This window comes from Bacillus rossius, chromosome 1 (assembly GCF_032445375.1).
Source record: "Bacillus rossius redtenbacheri isolate Brsri chromosome 1, Brsri_v3, whole genome shotgun sequence".
Taxonomy (NCBI): domain Eukaryota; kingdom Metazoa; phylum Arthropoda; class Insecta; order Phasmatodea; family Bacillidae; genus Bacillus; species Bacillus rossius.
The window spans coordinates 160137453-160157110 of NC_086330.1; the positions used below are offsets into that span (position 1 = coordinate 160137453).

A 19658-nucleotide genomic window follows, 5' to 3' on the forward strand; every position below is an offset into this window, starting at 1 on the left:
CCTAACTCGTAACCAAAAGTGTAAACTAACTCTTAAAAAAAAAACATTCGAGTGAGTCATTTCAGTACACTCGCCAGAGATATGTAGGTCAATCTTTCAATACAGATAATTCAGTTCATCTGCCCGCCAACATTCTGGGTGGATTTCAAAGAAATACATACTACCTATTGTAGCCGTTACCACGGTGCAACTTCAGAAAATATTTTCTTAATTTTTTCGTTTTATTGTCCATAGACCCCAAAACCATTGTCAAATAAAAAGGTTTATGTATATAGAACATAAATATTACAATTAAATGGACATGATTACTGTCGCAATTTTTCACTAATCACTTTTAAACTGTTATATAAATCTATTAGTGGAAAATCTCGGTTGAGTTCGTTAATGGGCAATATCCGAAAAAAAAGGAAAGAAATTAATAAGGTTTTTTTTAACCAGAAAAATCGCCGTAACTCCCATAACATTGAAAATATCACACCCGTTTTAACGTATTATAACTCTTAGGAGTAATGACTAAATATTATTGCCTGAAAAGTTTTGATACGACCAACGATAACTGGAAGGGGTTGAAAAAAATATGGTTTGGAGGATGAAAAAAATCATTACTCCCTTCGTAAACTCAACATCTAATTCGTAAAAATTATGTATTAATCGTATAATTTTTATCTATAACATTTTTTTAAACAATTTTTTATTAGACGAACCATTGCTGCAAGGGGTGGAAAAAAATAAAGGGTTAGAATTAAAAATATAAATTCATAACTCACTTAGTAGGTACACCATCAAATCCGTTAAAATTGTTTGTAAATCTTATAATTTTAATCGAAATATTTTGTCTGAAACAATTTTTTATACAAACTATTACTGCAAGGGGATTGAAAAAACCTGGGTTTGAAATAAGAAAGTAAAAAAAATTCCCTACCATGTGCTTTATCGAATTAATGTTTATTTTTGTTTAACTTTTTTAAATATTTGAATACTTTTATATGAAGTAAATTTTATGTAACAAATCTTTACTGCAAGGGGTGTAAATAACAAGGGTAGAAAGAAAAAAAAAGGTCATTACTTTATATATATATATATATATATATATATATATACACACACTATTATATCGAATCCGTTGTAATTCATTCTAAAACTCCTAAACGTCATCTGAATATTTTGGATCAAAACATTTTTTTTAATAAGCAGACCATTACGGTAAAAACTGGTGTTGAAATTATATATATATATATAGTGTAAACTCTATATAACGGCACTTAACGGGCCGAGCATTTTTCGGCGTTATAGAGAGTGGTCGAGTGACGTTATAAAGAGTTTACATTGTGTATATATATATTCTTTGGTACTGAATTCGTAAAGATTTATTTATAAATATCTCAATATTACCTTAAACATTTGTCAAAAATTAGATACGATATTGCATTAGTGCAAGGGATGAAAAATAGAATTCGTTAAAACATTAAATGTTGGTTGCATCAAGTTAAATAATCATTCAATATATTTTCGCTGGATGGATATTTGTATCATAACACTCGATATTCAAGTAGTAAAATATTACTCTGCCAGTTTAGCGCCCCCCCCCCCCCCCCCCCCCCCCCGGAAGTGGAGCGCCCGGAGCACAAGTCTCGTCTGCCTCTCCCCCTCCCCTCCTCCTAATAACGTCAACGCTTCGGGACGTATCAAAACTACCCTAGGACCAACGAGAAAGTAGTTCAAGTGTATGTTGGTTTGCAATCCAGCCTATCTTCGAATAATATAGCGAATTTGGTTTGTCTCTAGTGACGGCGTTAAGGCTCGGTCTCCCACGCCATGTTGATTTTTTTCAGTTTTTAAATTATTTCTCCTATCTAAGGGTTATTTTTAAATTTATAAACCCAATACTTTCCTTGCCTTTGTTGTTCAATCAGTAATATTATCAACAGTTATTCGCTTAGTGTAATATCATGGGTTAAAAAGGGCCACAAGTTTTCGCAACTGAGCGCCTATTAAAACCCATGATAATTCACTAAGTGTGTATCGGTCTAAAATATTTCTGGCAGAACAAAAAATGCAATTAAGGTGTCGAGTTAAAATTTTTAAAATAGCCCTTAAATCAAATTAATGACGAAAAACGTAAATAAAATTCAACATTGTGTACGACAAAATATTAAAAAATATAAGGTGGCTATTATTATACCCTAGAACCAGTAATTTTTGGTGAAAAGATTTCCCGATTATTTGTGTATTAAAGCACTGTAGCATCGTCCGTGTTTCGTAATTTCTTGAGTTTCTTTAAGGTACACGTTGTCGATACCTGAAAAAACAAGCAAATCTGCGACGAAGCAAACGTGTTCTGAATGACCTGGCCGAACAGCCCTGAGGTGGGATGCCCACCGAGGCTCGTGAGACCGCGTCTTCCCCTCCCCCCTCCACCCAGCCCGGCCGTCGACACGTGCGGCTAATTCCCTGCCCCATTAGACCGTGCGCGGCGTCTTCTGGACAGGGTCGCGAGCTGGAGCGCTTTACCCCCTCCTCCCCACCCCCTTCCAAGGGGTGACGCTACGCTGCTACTCGCAATATGTGCGTGTAGGTAAATAAAAAAATCGAAATTAGCCTGCCAAGCTATAGCTAGAGTCAACGATGAATTTATATATAAGTGGGGCATTTTTTGCGAAAATAAAAAAAAATCTAATTGCTCTTCAGACTGCAAAAAGGTATGCTTGCCCCAGCGGTTTCTTTTTTGTAATACTAATGAGGTACACAAAAATATACCAAAATGGCAGCTGCGCACTCTAGCAGACGACAAGACGAGAATGGCTGCCGTGACGTCACACTGGTAGGAGTATTGCATGCCTTGTTATTTGCATTGAATATAAATAATACTTATAGAAGTCGCCAAGCCACAAGAAAAATGATGTGCACTTTCAAAGTTGGTAAGACTGCCATACATGAGATGGTATTGTAATCGCCTCGTCAATTTGGTGGCGCCGTTGTGCGGTGAGCAGAGGAATTACCTTAAAATATAGCTCTTTCTCTGTCTGAACAACACGCGAGTATAAAAATAAAATAAAATAAAAGTGTCTTTTTACGCTAAGGTGTATTATAATTGCTATTTTCAGCATACTTTCATTGTGCTTTGCTTAAATATAATATGAAGAATAGTAAGTGATATTTGACTGCAAGTCTAGATTGTTTTTTAAAACGGTTAAAATTGAATGAGCTACTTTAAGATGTTTGACAGAAGGGTTTTATAAATTAAAAGTTGTCGGTACAGACGTCATACCCGGAAATGTGCGTACAACGACCTGCACTTATGTTCCTACTCGTATTTAGACTTCCAGTTCTTCATGGCCATGCGTACCAGAAAAAAAGCCTGATTGTTGGTTTGGGCGGGAAAGCTATGAGCAGTTTCAGATGTAGGCCGAGGCCTGAGACGAGCTGGGTCCGATTTATTTATTGAATATTTTATTATTTATAATTATAACGCTTCGACGACATGAAGTCTTCATAGACGGTTGAACGGAACCACAGTGAGTTGAAACGGTGACGAAATGCATTAGGGCGGAAAACAAAAATCTAGGGGGAAATCGGGTCAATTTTTTTAAATTCCTGAATAAGTATAAAACCAATATTAATTTACCATAAAATAATCTACAGTAATGTCAGTCATACATTTATGTACATATTTACATACAAACATTAGCCAATCTTCCTTACGAATTGACATTAAACTTGATAAAAGGAAAATGAAATGTTTCGACCCGATTTGGACAGAAGTGGGGTAAATCGGATCACAAGTGGGGCAAATCGGGTCAACAGATTTTCTTTACTGTTTTGACAGACACATTCCGCATACAAACTGTTTACACTGAAAAGCATTGACACAGTGCTCATGGTACCACATTTTGCAAGACTGGCACTGAATCCAATCTCCAGCAGTGCAGCTTCTGATGTCTTTGTATGCAATTTTGCACATGTTGCAGAGAACATCTTCCTCATCATCCTGGCCTTCTTCCGAAATTTCCAACTCGGATGTGTTTTTAGTTTTTGTTCGCTTCTTCGTCTTCAGAGGTTCAATTTTGCTTTGCTTTGAACTTAATTTAACACCTGCTTCTTTCTTTTCAATTTCCTGGATTCCAACAATGTGCGATTCTCTTTTGACAGTAGCCTTAGAGAAGCAACAGTTTTTCGTTCACCTATATTCTCTTTGGTGTTAATTTTTCCGGTGTTGGTAACAGGCCTCTCACTTCTTCTGTGGTGCTCCTTCCACTTACACATTTGGCAGTGAACTCGTGATTCTATATTTACATGGATAATATTTTTATTATTTTAACATGTCCTAAACTTCAATATTATTATAAGTACTTACTAATTTTAACTAAAGTTGAAGTCATGTGCCTTAAATTCATTTTTTCCACTTATTTAGAATAGGCCTTAACTTAAAAATTGAGAAAGAAGAATAAAGTGCTTCACAATATATAGCAAATATATGAAGCAACCCGATTTCCCCACTGTATGCAGTGACTCGTTTTACCCCAACGGCAGCGACCCGAGTTACCCCATTTCACACTTAAAAAAAAAGAAAAATATTATAAATTCTGTCAAACATATAGGGCTTCAGTAATGCAGAAGAATGTTAATTGGGTACATATTTTCGTACTCCATTACTTAAACTACAATACTATTTCGAAATGCGAACGTAAAGGCTTACGTAACACAAAATAAAACTTACATTGTTAAGAATTTTCCACTTCAGGACTGCACAGGTTCGGGTTCATGTCGCACAGACTACCAGAATGTTGTCACAGGCGATATTCGCCTTGTAGTGGACGGTTGTATAGAAAGATAGCAGCACTCTTCGGTAGGTTCCGTAGACTCCAGTTCATTCTTTCGCCGCAAGATAGCAGATCTTGTTATGATGACCCGGTTTACCCAGTGACCCGATTTCCCCCGGTCTACCCTACCAAGAAAATCCACCGGCCGACAGCACCATAAACAATTGTAAAAAAAAAAAAAAAAAAAAAAATTGGCTCAGCCTACAGGCGTAGGTAGATTTCGAAGAACCTAATTCTTTAGAAATATTTTTATAACCTATATAAACTCCTGGAACATTTTAAGAACTTAATGTAGCTGACGTAACATCCTATGTGTTCGTCAATATTCAAAAGAGATCGAGTCAATATTTTCTCATATACCATGCAGCGAAAATATATTGAATGTTTTTTTTTTTTTACTTAAAGCATCCAGCATTGAATGTTTAAAATAATTCATATTATGACTAGTAAGGTAGTCATGGAATTATTTTTGATCTTCAAACACTGTTTTTCATCCCTTGCACTAATACGTGGTCGTATAAATTATTTTTGGGATAAAGGTTTAAGTTGATATTAAGATATTTATATAAAATTCCGACGAATTTTGCACTCAAAAAGTTTAATTATTAAAATTTCAACTCCTTTTTTTACGGTAAAAGTTCGTTTAGTCACAAATTATTCCAGCCAAAGGTTTATAAAACGTTAACGGGTTAAAATTAATTGTAATGAAAATGAAAGTAAATGTATTTAAAAACAGTAATGACATTACTTTTTTCTACCCGTGTTATTTCCACCATGTGCAGTAATGGTTTGTATTTTTTTAAATTGTTTCAGACAAAACTTTTAGGTAAAAGTTATAAAATTTACAAACGAATTTTTTAGTGTACCCACTAAGGGAGTTAAAAGTTTTTTTAATTCTTTCCTTTTTTTAACCCCTTGCTGCAATGGTTCATTTAATGAAAACTTGTTTCAGGCAAAAGTTTTAGATAAAAGTTATAAGATTTATTCACAATCTTTACGAATTCTATGTTGTGCCTACTTAGGGAGTGAAGGGAGTTTTAATTTTTTTTTTTGTCCTCCAACCGTTGTTTGTTCTGTCCCTAGCAGTAATGGGTGGTCGTATCAAAAACGTATTTAGGCGAAAGATTTTGACATTAGTCCTACGAGTTATGAAAGGTTCAAACGGATGAGATATTTTCCATATTACAGAAGCTAGAAATGATTTTTCTGTTTTCAAAAAAAATCTTCCCCATTTCTACCCTTTTGGTCGAATATTGCCCATTAACGAACTTATCCGTGATTTTCTACTACTAGATTTTATGTAACAGTTTGGAAGTAATTTGAGAAAAAAAGCAACAGTTATGTGTCCACAAAGTTGTGACATATATCTATATATCTATATATATAAATATATATTAAACATTTGAGTTCACGATGGTTTCGGTGTCTACGGCCCTGAAACAAAAAAACTATATAAAAAATTTTCGAAAGTCGCACCACGGTAACGGCTACAATAGGTAGTATTTCTTTTAACTGTACCTAAAATAGGTTTAACTACGCCGGGAGTTTCCAGTCGGGCCGGACCCTTCTCGGCAGCCGCTCGTGGAGCTCAGCTCTGTGTTCCCGAGCTTCCAGCTGCTGAGCCAACCTGTGTACCGCGAGCTCCAGCCGTCCAGGCGAGCTGGACTGCAGTGCGGCGGATAGCACTTCGCCAATCACCACCCAACAATATATATACAGCCGATGAACGGCCTGCCACACCTTCATCAATGATAAGACCACGCCATGCTGTTACATTCAGCCTCTAGTATAATCATTTTGTAATTTATTGTTAAATTTAAATTTTTTTGAACACAAATTAGAAATTATGTATATACATTAATGTAACATTACAATATCAAGCAAACAGCAATTATTTTTGCAAAGGCGATATTGTGTTACGTTCGTCATTTAACACATAAAGGCCTAATGTTTGAAACTTATTATACCAGCCAAATTTGGGAAGGGAAGAACTTGTTATATTGAGAGCTGCCAAGTGACTTTAAATTCTTCAGTTGCTTTTTTTTCTAAAAAAAAAATATATATATAAAATAAAAGATAAAGAAAAAATATGTATTTCCTATACCATAACATTCCAGTAAAATACAAAGCGATCAGAAAATAGACTGCATTCCAATATTAATGACTCACGAAGTATTGATAAAGAAATTGATATATACCAAATTATTTTTTTTTGCAGGACTTTAAAACATTTTTGAACACCTTATACTTGAATCCGAGTTAAATCTAGTCTTCACGTCATACGTGCGTGCTTCAGCACTCTCGGGTACAGACTCAGTGTTCACAGGATTGAGCCAGGCCGAGGAGTTGGGATCGAGTCACGACCGGTCACGTTAGCGAGACGTGTTGGCAATATACTAACATAATGTAAATATATGCTTTCCAAACTTCATATATTTATATATAACTAACGCGTTGTGAAGCATTACAAATGAAAATATTTTTAAATTTTTTTTAACTTTACAAACTAAAGTCAAATATATTTGACATGTTTTCAAACATTTCAGAGGTTATCTTGCCAAAATTTATTCAATGAAAATATTTAAAGCTATATTTTGTAAAAACATATCCTACACCCTGCAAACTGAACGACCTAAAATAGTTTAAGACTGAATTAAATCGGTGTAGTGGGATCTCGAGAAAAAAGTTAAAAAATTGGTTGTCTGTAAAGTCGGTTTACGGACGATAGTTTAACGTGACAACGTCATAACAAAACATTGATGAAATGATTGATCCAGAAGAAAATGAAATATCATATTCGGCCTGAGACTGAGCCATAATAGGTTTTTGCAACCAAACTATTTAGGCATTAAAAATATTATATTCTTTGAGGAAGAAATTTTTTTTAAATTTTTCTATCTTTGTATGTTAAAATCTACCTCTGCATATTGTAATGAATAAAATTGAATCATTTTTATTGAATTATCACTATTTTGTATGGATACAAAGGAGTGAAATATAATCTACAATTTAATTAATAACTTTACTTTTATTTGCATTCATTAATTCAAATATATTTATTACTTTGAAGTGTCGTGCACGCCGTATTTATTTTTAAAAGTACAAAAAAATTTCAGCCGCTGGGATACGATCCGTCAACCTACCGATTGGTAATCAGCGTTGCTAATCGCACAGCCACGAGGCCATACTGGAAACAATTGTTTCAGATGCTATAAATTGATAATATCCCACGCACGATATTTGTTTGGATTTCTTTTAACTAGCATATTCTCTGTTGGACTCGAAATATTTACACGCTCGTAGGCTCATAATTATAATACGGTGTGTAATTTAGTTGATCAAATAATAACTCATGAAAAATAATTACCAATGTCAAACTAAAGCGTGAAAAGTATCATACCAGCAATAAATATTTAGTAACACAGCTAAAACAATACTCATACAACACTGTTTAAATATACTGATTTACACTAGTAATTAAAATAATATGTACTTGTAAGAACGCCATTTCCTTGCGAATATACTCCCGTGGTGCGGTGCACAACAATAACCTCGAGGTGAAACCTGAGCAGTACGCCGCCACGTGCCAGCCGAGTTCTCTGTACCGTCCTCAACATACCAGAGAGATGCCACGCATGCGTAAACAGGACACAGGGTCGGTGGTCGTCTATCGGGCCGTGCGCATCTCTCTCGCGGGCTTTTGGCTGGGAGTTCCCTGCGCCCTATTGGGTAACCGAAGTCTGGCAGTGCGTGTGGGTTTTGTGTGCGTACTGGGGGCGGCTTAGCTGCGCCAACTGCTACCGACCGCGTCCCGCGGTTGGCGGATACGGGAGCCCAGCTCGAGTGTTGCAATCTCGCTGGGGTGGCTGTGAATAACCAATAGCAGTCCGCGGACCAATGGCCGGCCTGTGGAGTCGTTATTACGGCTATCGGGGTGAAAGGTAGCCTGAATGTAGCTCGGCGCGTGGCAGGAAGCAGCTCCGTCGGCGAAGGCACCGCAGGGGAGCTCGATGTGCTGAAAAAATGCGAAGTGTAGACGAACTGCGGGCTGGAACTTGCGGAGCTGTGAACTGCTGCGCGCGCAACGGAATTGAAATGCATCGGAACTCTGAAGGAAGACATCAGGAACCTTCAGCTGGGGCTGCTGTAGCTGTGGCAGCAGTAGCCTCGAGCGGCGCGACCTTAAACCGTCTCGGGGATTTTGGGTGGCGAGGTTGGTTCCCTCCCCCAACCCTGGCTTGAAAAGTACTGCTGTTGACCTGAAGAAGGAAGATGAAGATGGCGCAACGCCAGGCTGCCTTTCGCTCCGTGCGCCTGCAGTTCGAGCCGGTTTACTGGCTCGTCTGCCCACTTCTGTCTTAACTGTGGCTGCCTGGGCAGCTGTGGCTGGGCCGACGAGTGAAGTCGCCCGCCCCTGGGGGCGCATGCGCCCCTGGTTAATAATAACCCAGGAGTTCCCAACCTTTAAATGCGGGCCGCAAGGCCCAAGCACCCAACTCCAGCATGGTTGATTTTTCTGCCCCTCCAACTCTTCTTACCTGGACCCTTCTTCCCTCTTGTCCAGTAGTTACCTGCTTGCTTAATGCATGATAATTGATCCCCGCATGACCCGGCCCAGGGTTTTCCCTGTGTCTATGCAGGTTTTACCTGGGTCACACTTAGCTAGCTTTTAAGCTAGGCGACCAATGGGGCGTCAGTCATGGCGCCAATTGCAGCCATGGCTGGCCAGTAAACCCCAACACGCACACGATTGCACGCGCCCTTGTCCTGCATGGTTCAAAACCCGCATGGTAGAGTGTATAGGCTTCGGCCTGAGACACACCTAGGTCCTCCCCTAACCTGGACCCTCCCCTACACACTTAGAATTAACTTAGGCTAGGAAAAAAAAAAACAGGACACATCCGTAGTGGGACATCCGTAGTGGGACATCCGTAGTGGGACAATTTTTCGTGCGTGCAGCCGGCGTTCATCGATTTATTAGACGTTGTCAGGTCAAAAAAATGTATAATTGGACACGTATGACACTTCTTTACTGGTTGTTCTGTAGTGAGCAGCGAAATTTCTACAATCTCTCTCACTTTCTCTCTCTGTCTAGGAAGGAAGCAAGTCGAAATAAAACATGTATTTATATGGCAAGGAGAACAGTATTTCAAGTTTTAAATTTGCTTGCTCTTTGGTATACAGGAGAGTATGCGAGACAGTTCGATGTACAGAAATGAGATAGCCGGTAGAGTAATTGGAGACAATGAATTATCAAAATGTAAAAAAAAAGTGCAACGTTCAGGAATGGGGAGTTCGATGGTGGAGAAGGGAAGTGGTATTAATATTGTGTCACTTGATGAGGGTGAGGTGAATGGCAAGCGCTGGTGAAGCGACGCTACAGTGCTGCAATTTTCGTAACACTTTTCTTTAAAAATTATTTTTTAAATTGAAGAAGAATTGTGAAAATTTGTATAACCATATCCATTAGGCTTATGTATAATATTTTATGGCTTTTATAAACCCTTTAATTCATTCTTGGAAAAAGAAATGGCAGAGAGAGAGAGAGAGAGGAAAGGGGCTAAATCATGATTGACTTTACAACCTCCCAGTTTCAATAGGAATAAAATAACTCATTCATTATAATACAATTTGAAAGCCGACTTTCATGGCTAATGCTTAGGCGTTATTATTTTTTAAATTATATTTGTAGGTGTGAAGCCTTGGTAATGAATGTTCGTTTAGGCTTGAAAAAATAAATAATAAATTACGTTGAAGAAAACTAGGATTGTCTTACATTAAGTAGACTACAGTTATTAATGTGGAGGAATTAAAATTACAGATCATAAACATAGACTATTTATTGATCCTCTCGTATATGGTGGCTATATAATTACTAACCATATTGATAAATTCACGTAATAGTTTATGGATTACCTATATTATTTTAAAAAGGCTTTAGAAATCAAGTTATTTGGTAGCTTCCAATAAATCAAGATCTTCTTTTTCCAAAACTTTTACTAGTTTGGTCAGATATTTTAACAATATTTTCACACCATGGTGAGAAACCTATCTTAAATTGAGAAATTATTTGTGATTCCCCTTAGCAGACCTCCAAATTACACAAATGTCAGGAGTCGGTGAACCGTTTTTCAATTAATTGTTTTATAAAAGATATATTTCTTTATATTTTTCCCAAATATTTAAAAACAATGTGTCATTTGATGATTTTATTGTCATTCTCTTTATCTTTTCCCGGTTTAAACTGAGAATTTTTGTCAGAACTGCATATAAGAAAAAAATTACAGGTTAAAAGGTTATCGTCAAACAATTCTCAGTCTTTCCGCAATATATTTAGCAAGATTTGAATTAAATATTAAAATAAAATAGCAAAAATCATTCAGTGAATAAAAAAGGTTAAACCTATTACTAATAATTATTTTTGAGCATTCATCACACGGGTCTAATATAGTTCAGTCATTATATACATTTGGAAATGCAAATGAACTGAGAAAACTAAATTTTGGATATTACGTAGGGGGAGGCCTAGAAAAGCTTAACTTGAAATTGTCGACCAAAATTACCTTGTGTATTTTCCGCCATCTCGAAAAAAAGGGTTAAATTCGGTTTTTTCATCATAACTCGGTTCTCCGTTGAGATACGAAAATTTTTATACAGTACTTTTTTGTTGCTTTTCTTACGATCTACAATTAAGGTCCCCTACACTAACCTACACTAACGTATCGTTAATCGTTATTGAGATATCGATTGAAAAAACCATACATTTGAGTGAAATTCGTTTTTTGCTATTTTCTTTTTTCTAGTGAAAGATATCGAAAACCTTCTAGTATCTAACTTGTAGAATGTATTCAGACTTACAATTTAATTTTTTTTTATTTTTTATTTTGTACAAAAATGACGACCTCTAGCGCGCCGCAAAGTCGGTAAGACTGTGCCCAGTTTTGATTTAGACGCTCGCCCGGTTGTATCCACGCGTCAAAATGGATGGAAGGTTGTTCAGGGAATTATTGCAATACAAAATAAATTAATAAACCAGCAAATTATAAACCAAACACGTGAGATTTATTAATAAAATAATTTTTGTGTAGTAAAAAATAATAATTAAAGGCGGTCATATTTTTCAAATATTTTTTGTCGTTTTGATGGTCCTGGCTGAAGAAGTTCCTCCATGGTAGACTCTTTGAGTCGCGAAGACTCTTGAACCGCAGGAAATAATGCTGTGACGGTCGAAACATCATAATCATCATCATCATCATCATCATCATCATCATCATCATCGTGATCGTCGTTGAATAGAATGTCGACTCTGGCGTCGGGCGCGCTGCGGTCAACTTTGCGGCGCCCTAGAGGTCGTAATTTTTGTCGAAAAAAAAAAAAAAAAAAAAATTGTAGGTCTGAACACGTTCTACAAGTTTGATACTAGACAGTTTTTCGATATCTTTCACGAGAAAAAAGAAAATATCAAAAAAATTATTTCACTCCTCAAATGTATGGTTTTTTCAATCGATATCTCAATAACGATGAACGATACGTTAGTGTAGGTTAGTGTTGGGGACCTTAATTGTAGATCGTAAGAAAAGCAACAAAAAGTATTGTATAAAAATTTTCGTATCTCAACGGAGAACCGAGTTATGATGAAAAAATTGAATTTAACACTTTTTTCAAGATGGCGGAAAATTCAAAGGTAATTTTGGTCGACAATTTGAAGTTAAGCTTTTCTAGGCCTTACCCACGTAATATCTTAAATTTAACTTTCTCGGTTCATTTGCATTTCTAACCCGTTTTTCCCGACGACTGGACTAATAATAAGATATGTGATTAGCTGTGTTTTTTTGTAAATTATATATCTTGGTATATTAAAAATAAAATAAAGAATGTTTAAAACAACAAAAAATCACAAAATTATTTGGTTATTATAACAAAACGGAAATCTTGCATATCCACCCAATATATTTCCATATTTTATAACCTGGTGAAAAATATTATTAGAAAAATCCCTAAAAATTTCGCATAGGAGTATTTTTCTTTGGCGGAGTTAATGAAAACATGTTCGAGCGATCACAAGATTTTTCGTGACGTTGAATAATAAATTTAATCACATTTTAGCATTACCGTATTTTTCATTTGAATGAAACCACAAGTAAGTTATACAAAATACAGTTTATTTTTTACTTGGCTGTAATGTCCAATATTAAACACATATATATTTTTTTTAATTAGAGAGCTTTAAAGAAAAAAATTTTTGTCAGGCAGCCCTTTTCATCTCTAGGTCCTATACAGAAAATCATAATTGTGTAAAAATTACTTGTTTTATGTTGTTTTATATCAGATTGTGTTGGTTAAGTCAAACTTTGTTCTTTCAAATACCAGGTAACGAGATATTTAGCCACAAAATATTTTACGCTATTATCGATAGAATCGGAAGAATAACATTTAAAACGATATCTTAATGAATTGAGCTTTAAATTAATATTTCGTTTGATTGATAAGTAGAAAGTTTTTGGTTGTTTGATTTTATGATAAATTTTGTAAAGGTCTTCAAGTTTTGAAGTTATTATTGCCCAGCTTATAGTTCAGATCTTTTAAATCACTGTTAGATTAAAACACAAGCAACATTAATAATTGAGGTGTTCCGTTGTAAGGATACAATAAATCGCAAAATGTGAATAGTCAAAGGTCAAGCCAGTTAACCTGGCCTCAGATTTCCAAGGAGAGAGGGGGTAGCTTGTTCCGTGGTCTGTTTTCTCCAAGGCCCGTCATGAAACATGCGAACTTTATTTCTAAGACAGAAACATCACGGAAAAATGAATTAATTAATACTTTCCCTGCCCGCCGCATAACGGCACCACCAGCTTGACGTGGCGATTACAATGCCATCTCGTGTCGGTCAGTCCTACTAGCACAAATTTTTCCTTGTGGCTTGGCGGTTTCCATACGTATTATTTATATTCAATGATATTAGTATTGAGGATCAGTCACATGGTGATAACCATGGAGAAAGTGTAGGATGGATTAAATTTGCACTTTTCGGAATCAAACCAAGGACACCAACGTCCACGACGTAAGTGCTGTTTTAGTAAAATTGTATTAACATTTTTGTTAAATAAATTGTCAATATATTTTTCGAATTCTTTTCTGAGGATAATCACGGATGTTTCAAGATGACACCCAAAATGACGGAATGTTCTAGAATCCCAAGATGGAAGAACTTTTCAAGAATTCAAAATGGCGGTATCCTAAATGTCCCTAATGGCGGAATGCTCTAGAGTCCAAAATGGCTGCCCGGGTCAAGGTCATTCAAAATGACGGTAGGGATAAAGTTGAAAATAATTGTCATGGTCAAAGGTTATGGTCATCAAATATGGCGGACATGGCGTCACAATACAATTTGGCGGTCCCGGGTGCCAACCACCTCATCCTGGAACATGTTTTCAGAAGAACTATTATAAACAACCTACTATAGGTGAACTATTGTGTACTACCTACGTACCTACTATAGGTGAGAATATTTAAACAGCTAAATGCCACGTGTACTCACACGTGAGCTCACAGTCCGCCACCTGCTGTCCTTGGATGACGAACTCTCCTGGGCTGTCCACTGTTGACTTGCGGTACACTATCTGCACCTCGTCGCCGCTGAACTTGGCGCTTACTGCGGACGAAATTAAACAGGAACATTAACTTTGGTGAGCCTTCAAGCACCTACTTAAATACAAACAAGTAAGTTATGTTACCCTAAACGAACATTTGCGCAGGCACACTCGTATAGGCTTACAGAGAAACTAATATGAACAGAAGTTGCGGACGTTTTCACCAAGGCCACGCTAACGGAACTCTGTTTTCAACTATGGTTGGTTTAATTATTTTATTTACCTGTTCATCTTATTATTTATAGCGTTTCTTAAAAAAAAACATTTCATTATCAAAATTGTGTGCATGAATTTTCCAAATAGCATAAAATAAACTTAGCGATGATATCCGCCAGTCTTATGACTTCTTAAAAGTGATTCGCGCACTTATTTTGCAACGAAGGGCACCGTAATTGTGACGCGAATTGCACATTTTGCTTTTAAGTACAAACAATAATATCGTACTAACGCGGTGACGCTACTTCAAACAAATGTGAGCGAGTATTTCAGTACTCGCCAGTGATATGTAAACATCTAACCTCGGTAAAGAGCAAACTCACGTGTTCTCGTGTTGTTCATGTTGCAAATAAACTTATAGTACAAACTCTGACACGAAATTTAAAAAAAAAAAATTATTAAAATAATGACGAGCGTGTTAAATATATAGATCAATAATATATTCTTTTTTCAAGTACATGCCATAATTTCTAGACACGAATCACACAGTTGCTTTGTGAACCCGCCACTATAATTCGCTTTCTGCTTCACCCATCACCCGCAGATGGTAGCATGACACAAATTGAAATTTTAAACTATTAGAAACGGCTCCGATAGAAGCAAAAAAATTATTGAAAAAATCCTAAACCCGGGCTTTGGACCTGATTTTCGAAAAGGAATTTCATTAAAGTGCTGTCCATCATGTTAAAATTCACAAAGAGTTAATACTTTAAAGTTTCTGCAGATGCTAGAAGGTACACTACTATGGCATTACTAAAATTATAACCTGAAAAATTTAAAACACATGTTTTAACACTAAATAAATAATGTTAGTACATTTGTTTTGGCTTAAACAACTGAAATCAGTCTGTAAATAATTACTACAAACAAACTTTAACCTTATTGATTGGTTTTAATATTATTATATTTTATTATGTAAATAAAAATTTAAAAAAAATGAACTAGTGACGAATTTTGAACTTCTTACCCTGAGGTTACCAAGCGCACATTATACCGCTGTGCTACCAAGCCCATTGAAATATTGCAAAAAGAATATGTATTGTAATCATTGTAATACCAGTTTTCTTAGGTATTTTAAAACTTCAGATTACTATTTACTATGACTATTTTAGTTTACCAAAAAATATTGCGGGGTAGTTTTACTATCATAAAGTTTTGTAACGTGTGTACCTGCGTAAGCATGCAAAGAATAGTACCCCTGACTTTTCACTGCATACCACCCGCGCAACAGTGAGCTGGGCAGGCTTCCCCCGAATAGACGAGACTATTCTTCTTCCAGCTCGTCAGGGAAGGCAGCGAGTATAAAAGGGCATGCGCCAAGTCAACTGAGAAGCAGAACACTGGGACATCAGCTAGCAGGCTGCCACGCTGCTCCGACACCGCTCGCCGGCCTACACCGTCAATCGCCGCGGAGTTGCTGCCGCCCGAGGACCGAGAAGACTTCGACTGGGTGAGACCTCTCCGAGTTGTAACCCAGGACATGGACAGTTCATGTGGAAGCGTCGCTGGATTAGGCATAAAATCTTTCCGAACTGACATTAACTAAAAACGAAGCTCCAGCCACAAGGGCAAGAGGGCGTGCGTTAGCAACTTCCGTGGGGGCCGAGCGAGTGGGTGTATTGGCACAATCCCGACACTATCACGACACAATCACCACCAGATTACAACACAGTACGGACTTTAACTCTACCGCCGGTAACGAAGAATTGTAGACACCAGAAACGGCGAGTGGGATAAGAACTTGTGCGTTACTGCGGCGATGTGTAGCGAGCTTCACTTGGTAGCGGCGGAAGAGTAACAGAAAAACAAACCGGATAAACAGAGACTATGTTAAACGAATGGTTGTGTGTAAATATTGTAACCACTTGTATTAATGATCTGATTTATGTTACGAGTAATATTGAGTATTATTAAGATTTTGAATGTTCAGTGTGACTTTGTATGTTTTCTAGTCTTAGTAGTTTAGCTTGACGGCGTATCGGTCGTAGGCGGTGACGAGCTAACGGCTCCCCAGAATAAAGGGTATTTTTTTTTTTAATTGTTCTGCAATCTATCACAGAAAGTTAATTCATATGTCTTGTGTTATAGTGGGAACTTGCATCTGCAGTTCGACTCCACAAGAACCCGACTTATTTACTTTTATGTCAGTTTGAGAATCAATGAAGTACTAGTTAGTGTTATTGAGTTTGTCAATATATTGTTATTGGAATGAACTTAACTTAGCAACTAATTTCAGAACCACATGCAAACGTTCTTTTCCCTCCTTGTTAGGGTTTCCCTATGTCCTTAGTAAAACCCGTGAAAATTTCATTTGGCATACAATACGTTTGGTATAAACTTTTTTTTGAACGGAAGTGACGATGTAGGGGTTTATGTTGCTACACGTGCGTCCGCCATATTTTTCCAACATTTCCGTACATCGAATTCCGTTCCATTTTCACGAAATTACTCCTACCAAATGCCGTACACAGAGAGCAAAGAGTTTTTCTCATCAAATAAATATATATCATATACACGCAGCCATTTCAGAGGCCTGCCTTTTATTGGTTTTCTCTAGCCTTACTAATTATAAGTAGTATAATTGATACTGGTAGAGGAACAGATTTAACATTATACACACCTTTAGCATCATTAACAGGTTATAGAGAATGTTCGTAGAACTCACTATTTTTTCATTACACATAAAAGGTATTTAATCAATTCTTGGAGTAATACATTTCCTGTGGTGGCATGACAGGAAACAATAGGCTAATTTATGTTAAATAGCGAACACATTTGTTAAATAACTCATATGGGATTTAATTCAAGACCCTTTGCCTTGCGGGTAAGCGTCCCATGGTATGAAATATACTCTCAAGATAGGCCTAAACTGCTCTAAAACATTAGGTGAATTTTCTGAAGATATACTAAGTGACATTTGCAGTAGGCGTGAAGTGTTTTGTATTTGAATAGCAGAGTAAGCAAAAGAAATTTCAAAATCTAGCAGGTCAACTATTTTATTACATAATATATTTGTTTTCAAACCAACCCCTCTCCTTCCCTATATTTCATGCAATCTCTGTATGTGATTAAATATAATTGTCAGTAAAATTGCAGTTCTCATCTATAGCAATCTAAAATCATAATTTACATAAATGTAAATATTGCGATAATAAGTTTGTATTTCTGATGTAAATATTGATATAAATTGATCTATGATTTCCTATTACAATTTAACTGTTTTTTTATAAATAGAACTAAAATTATCATGTTTAATTATAAATAATTGTAAACTTGAACATTTTCCTGTATTGCTACAAAAGCATGATCATAGTTATGGGCGACAATCTATAAGTTTCCCAGGGGGGAGTGGGGTGGCAGGATAACGTTTATCATTCCAATTTCACAGTTACGATTTTGCAAGCGCAAGCATGCCCCCTCAGGAAGGGGCTTTTAGATGACTGATTTGGGGGAGGGGGCAGGGTCTAAGCCCATGATATCAGTGATACTGGGTTTGGATTTTTGCCCGGAAATTTATGCTTTGTGTGGTACCTGATCCTTCATTAGTTAAAATTATTAGTAAACTGTTCCCTGAATAACTTTCCAGTATTACCTACGCACATTAATTATAATGATAAAAACATTAATGACTATTGTTGAATATTCAGTCATACTTCCCATGGTTTTTAAAACTATGATTATATTAAACATAAATTAAAATTAAACATTTTCGTAAGCGCGACTATGTATATTCAATATTGTTTCCGAATACGTAACCTATTTTATACATGCAAAAAATGCCATAGCAATGTGTTGTAGAAATTTTCAGTAGTTTTCATGTGGTATTATAAATTACTAGCTGCCCGACCCGGCTTCGCACGGCTATACTAATGGAAAAAAATTAAGTCACATCTCCCATTTACAGTAATGGTAAATAACAAAAATTCAGTGAACATTTATTACAATGCTGTATAATGTACCGGAGAGAAAATGAATAGCACCGATGGTTTCCCGACTCGTGCACGCAACGTACAACTGATGTACCCGTACTTCGCCACGGCAGTCTACAGGCAGATCACTCTTGCGCCGCTCATTATACATGTCCCTCCTTGTGGGTACGCCACTGCCGCGCGATGCCCGTTGGCATGGAGACGCAGAAGGCATTAAAAATGCAAAATCCTGTTCTCATGCAGACAAAGTAACCACCGTTTCCTGGTTTTAACCACCCATGGGATCTAATTTTCGGAAAATGTCATCCTGCGTAACATAAGGAACATTACTGTGAAGTTTCAAGTCTGTAAAATATATATACTTGAAAAAAGGGGCAATAAAAACAAATTAAACACAGAGAGAGGAAAAAAAACAATAGTTTAGGTTTGTAATTTAAAGTGATAAAAAGTATTTAAATACTAATTGAACTCTTATGAGGGTACTGATTGCTTCGTTGCTAATATCACACGGGTTCTTTTACTTGTATGGGAAAACTAAGAATGATAAGGCATCTAGTGCGTGGCAACAATGTTAATAGGCAATAGGAAATAAACTTCCATGCGCCTGCGGCATTTTTAACACACACTTCGTACGTGTACTGCATGTTGTATCTAACCCCCTCCAACGAATTTGATTCTAAATTGGACTTTTAGTAAGGATACCTAATGTTATTGATAATATAATATAGCCTATAGCCTTCCTCGATAAATTTACTATCCAACACTGAAATAATTTTTCAAATCGGACCAGTGGTTACTGAGATTAGCGCGTTCAAACAAACAAACAAACTCTTCAGCTTTATAATATTAGTATAGATTTATTGGCAACTGATTTTAAAAGGAATCTTTTGTAAAATAACAAACAAATAATGGTTTTCTGTCTATTTGAGATGTACACAGTTTGTGATACTTTTTGGTGCCAGGCTGGACGCAAATAACAAGTAAATAATAATTTGGTGATTTTTCATTCATTGGCTTTTACCACATGTCACGCACTACCTTGG

The 19658-nt window shown here is 36.5% G+C and overlaps 1 protein-coding gene across 1 annotated transcript in view; it reads right to left on the reverse strand.

Annotated features, from left to right (window-relative positions):
* Positions 1-6353: 6353 nt before the first annotated feature.
* LOC134538503 (uncharacterized) overlaps positions 6354-19658 on the reverse strand; it is a 28964-nt gene continuing 15659 nt past the window's right edge. Inside the window, exons 6-7 of the mRNA XM_063379922.1 lie at positions 14359-14472; positions 6354-6505 (exon numbers count right to left, since the gene is read on the reverse strand). Coding sequence (XP_063235992.1) covers positions 6354-6505; positions 14359-14472 — 266 coding nt within the window. The remainder of the gene's footprint in view (positions 6506-14358; positions 14473-19658) is intronic.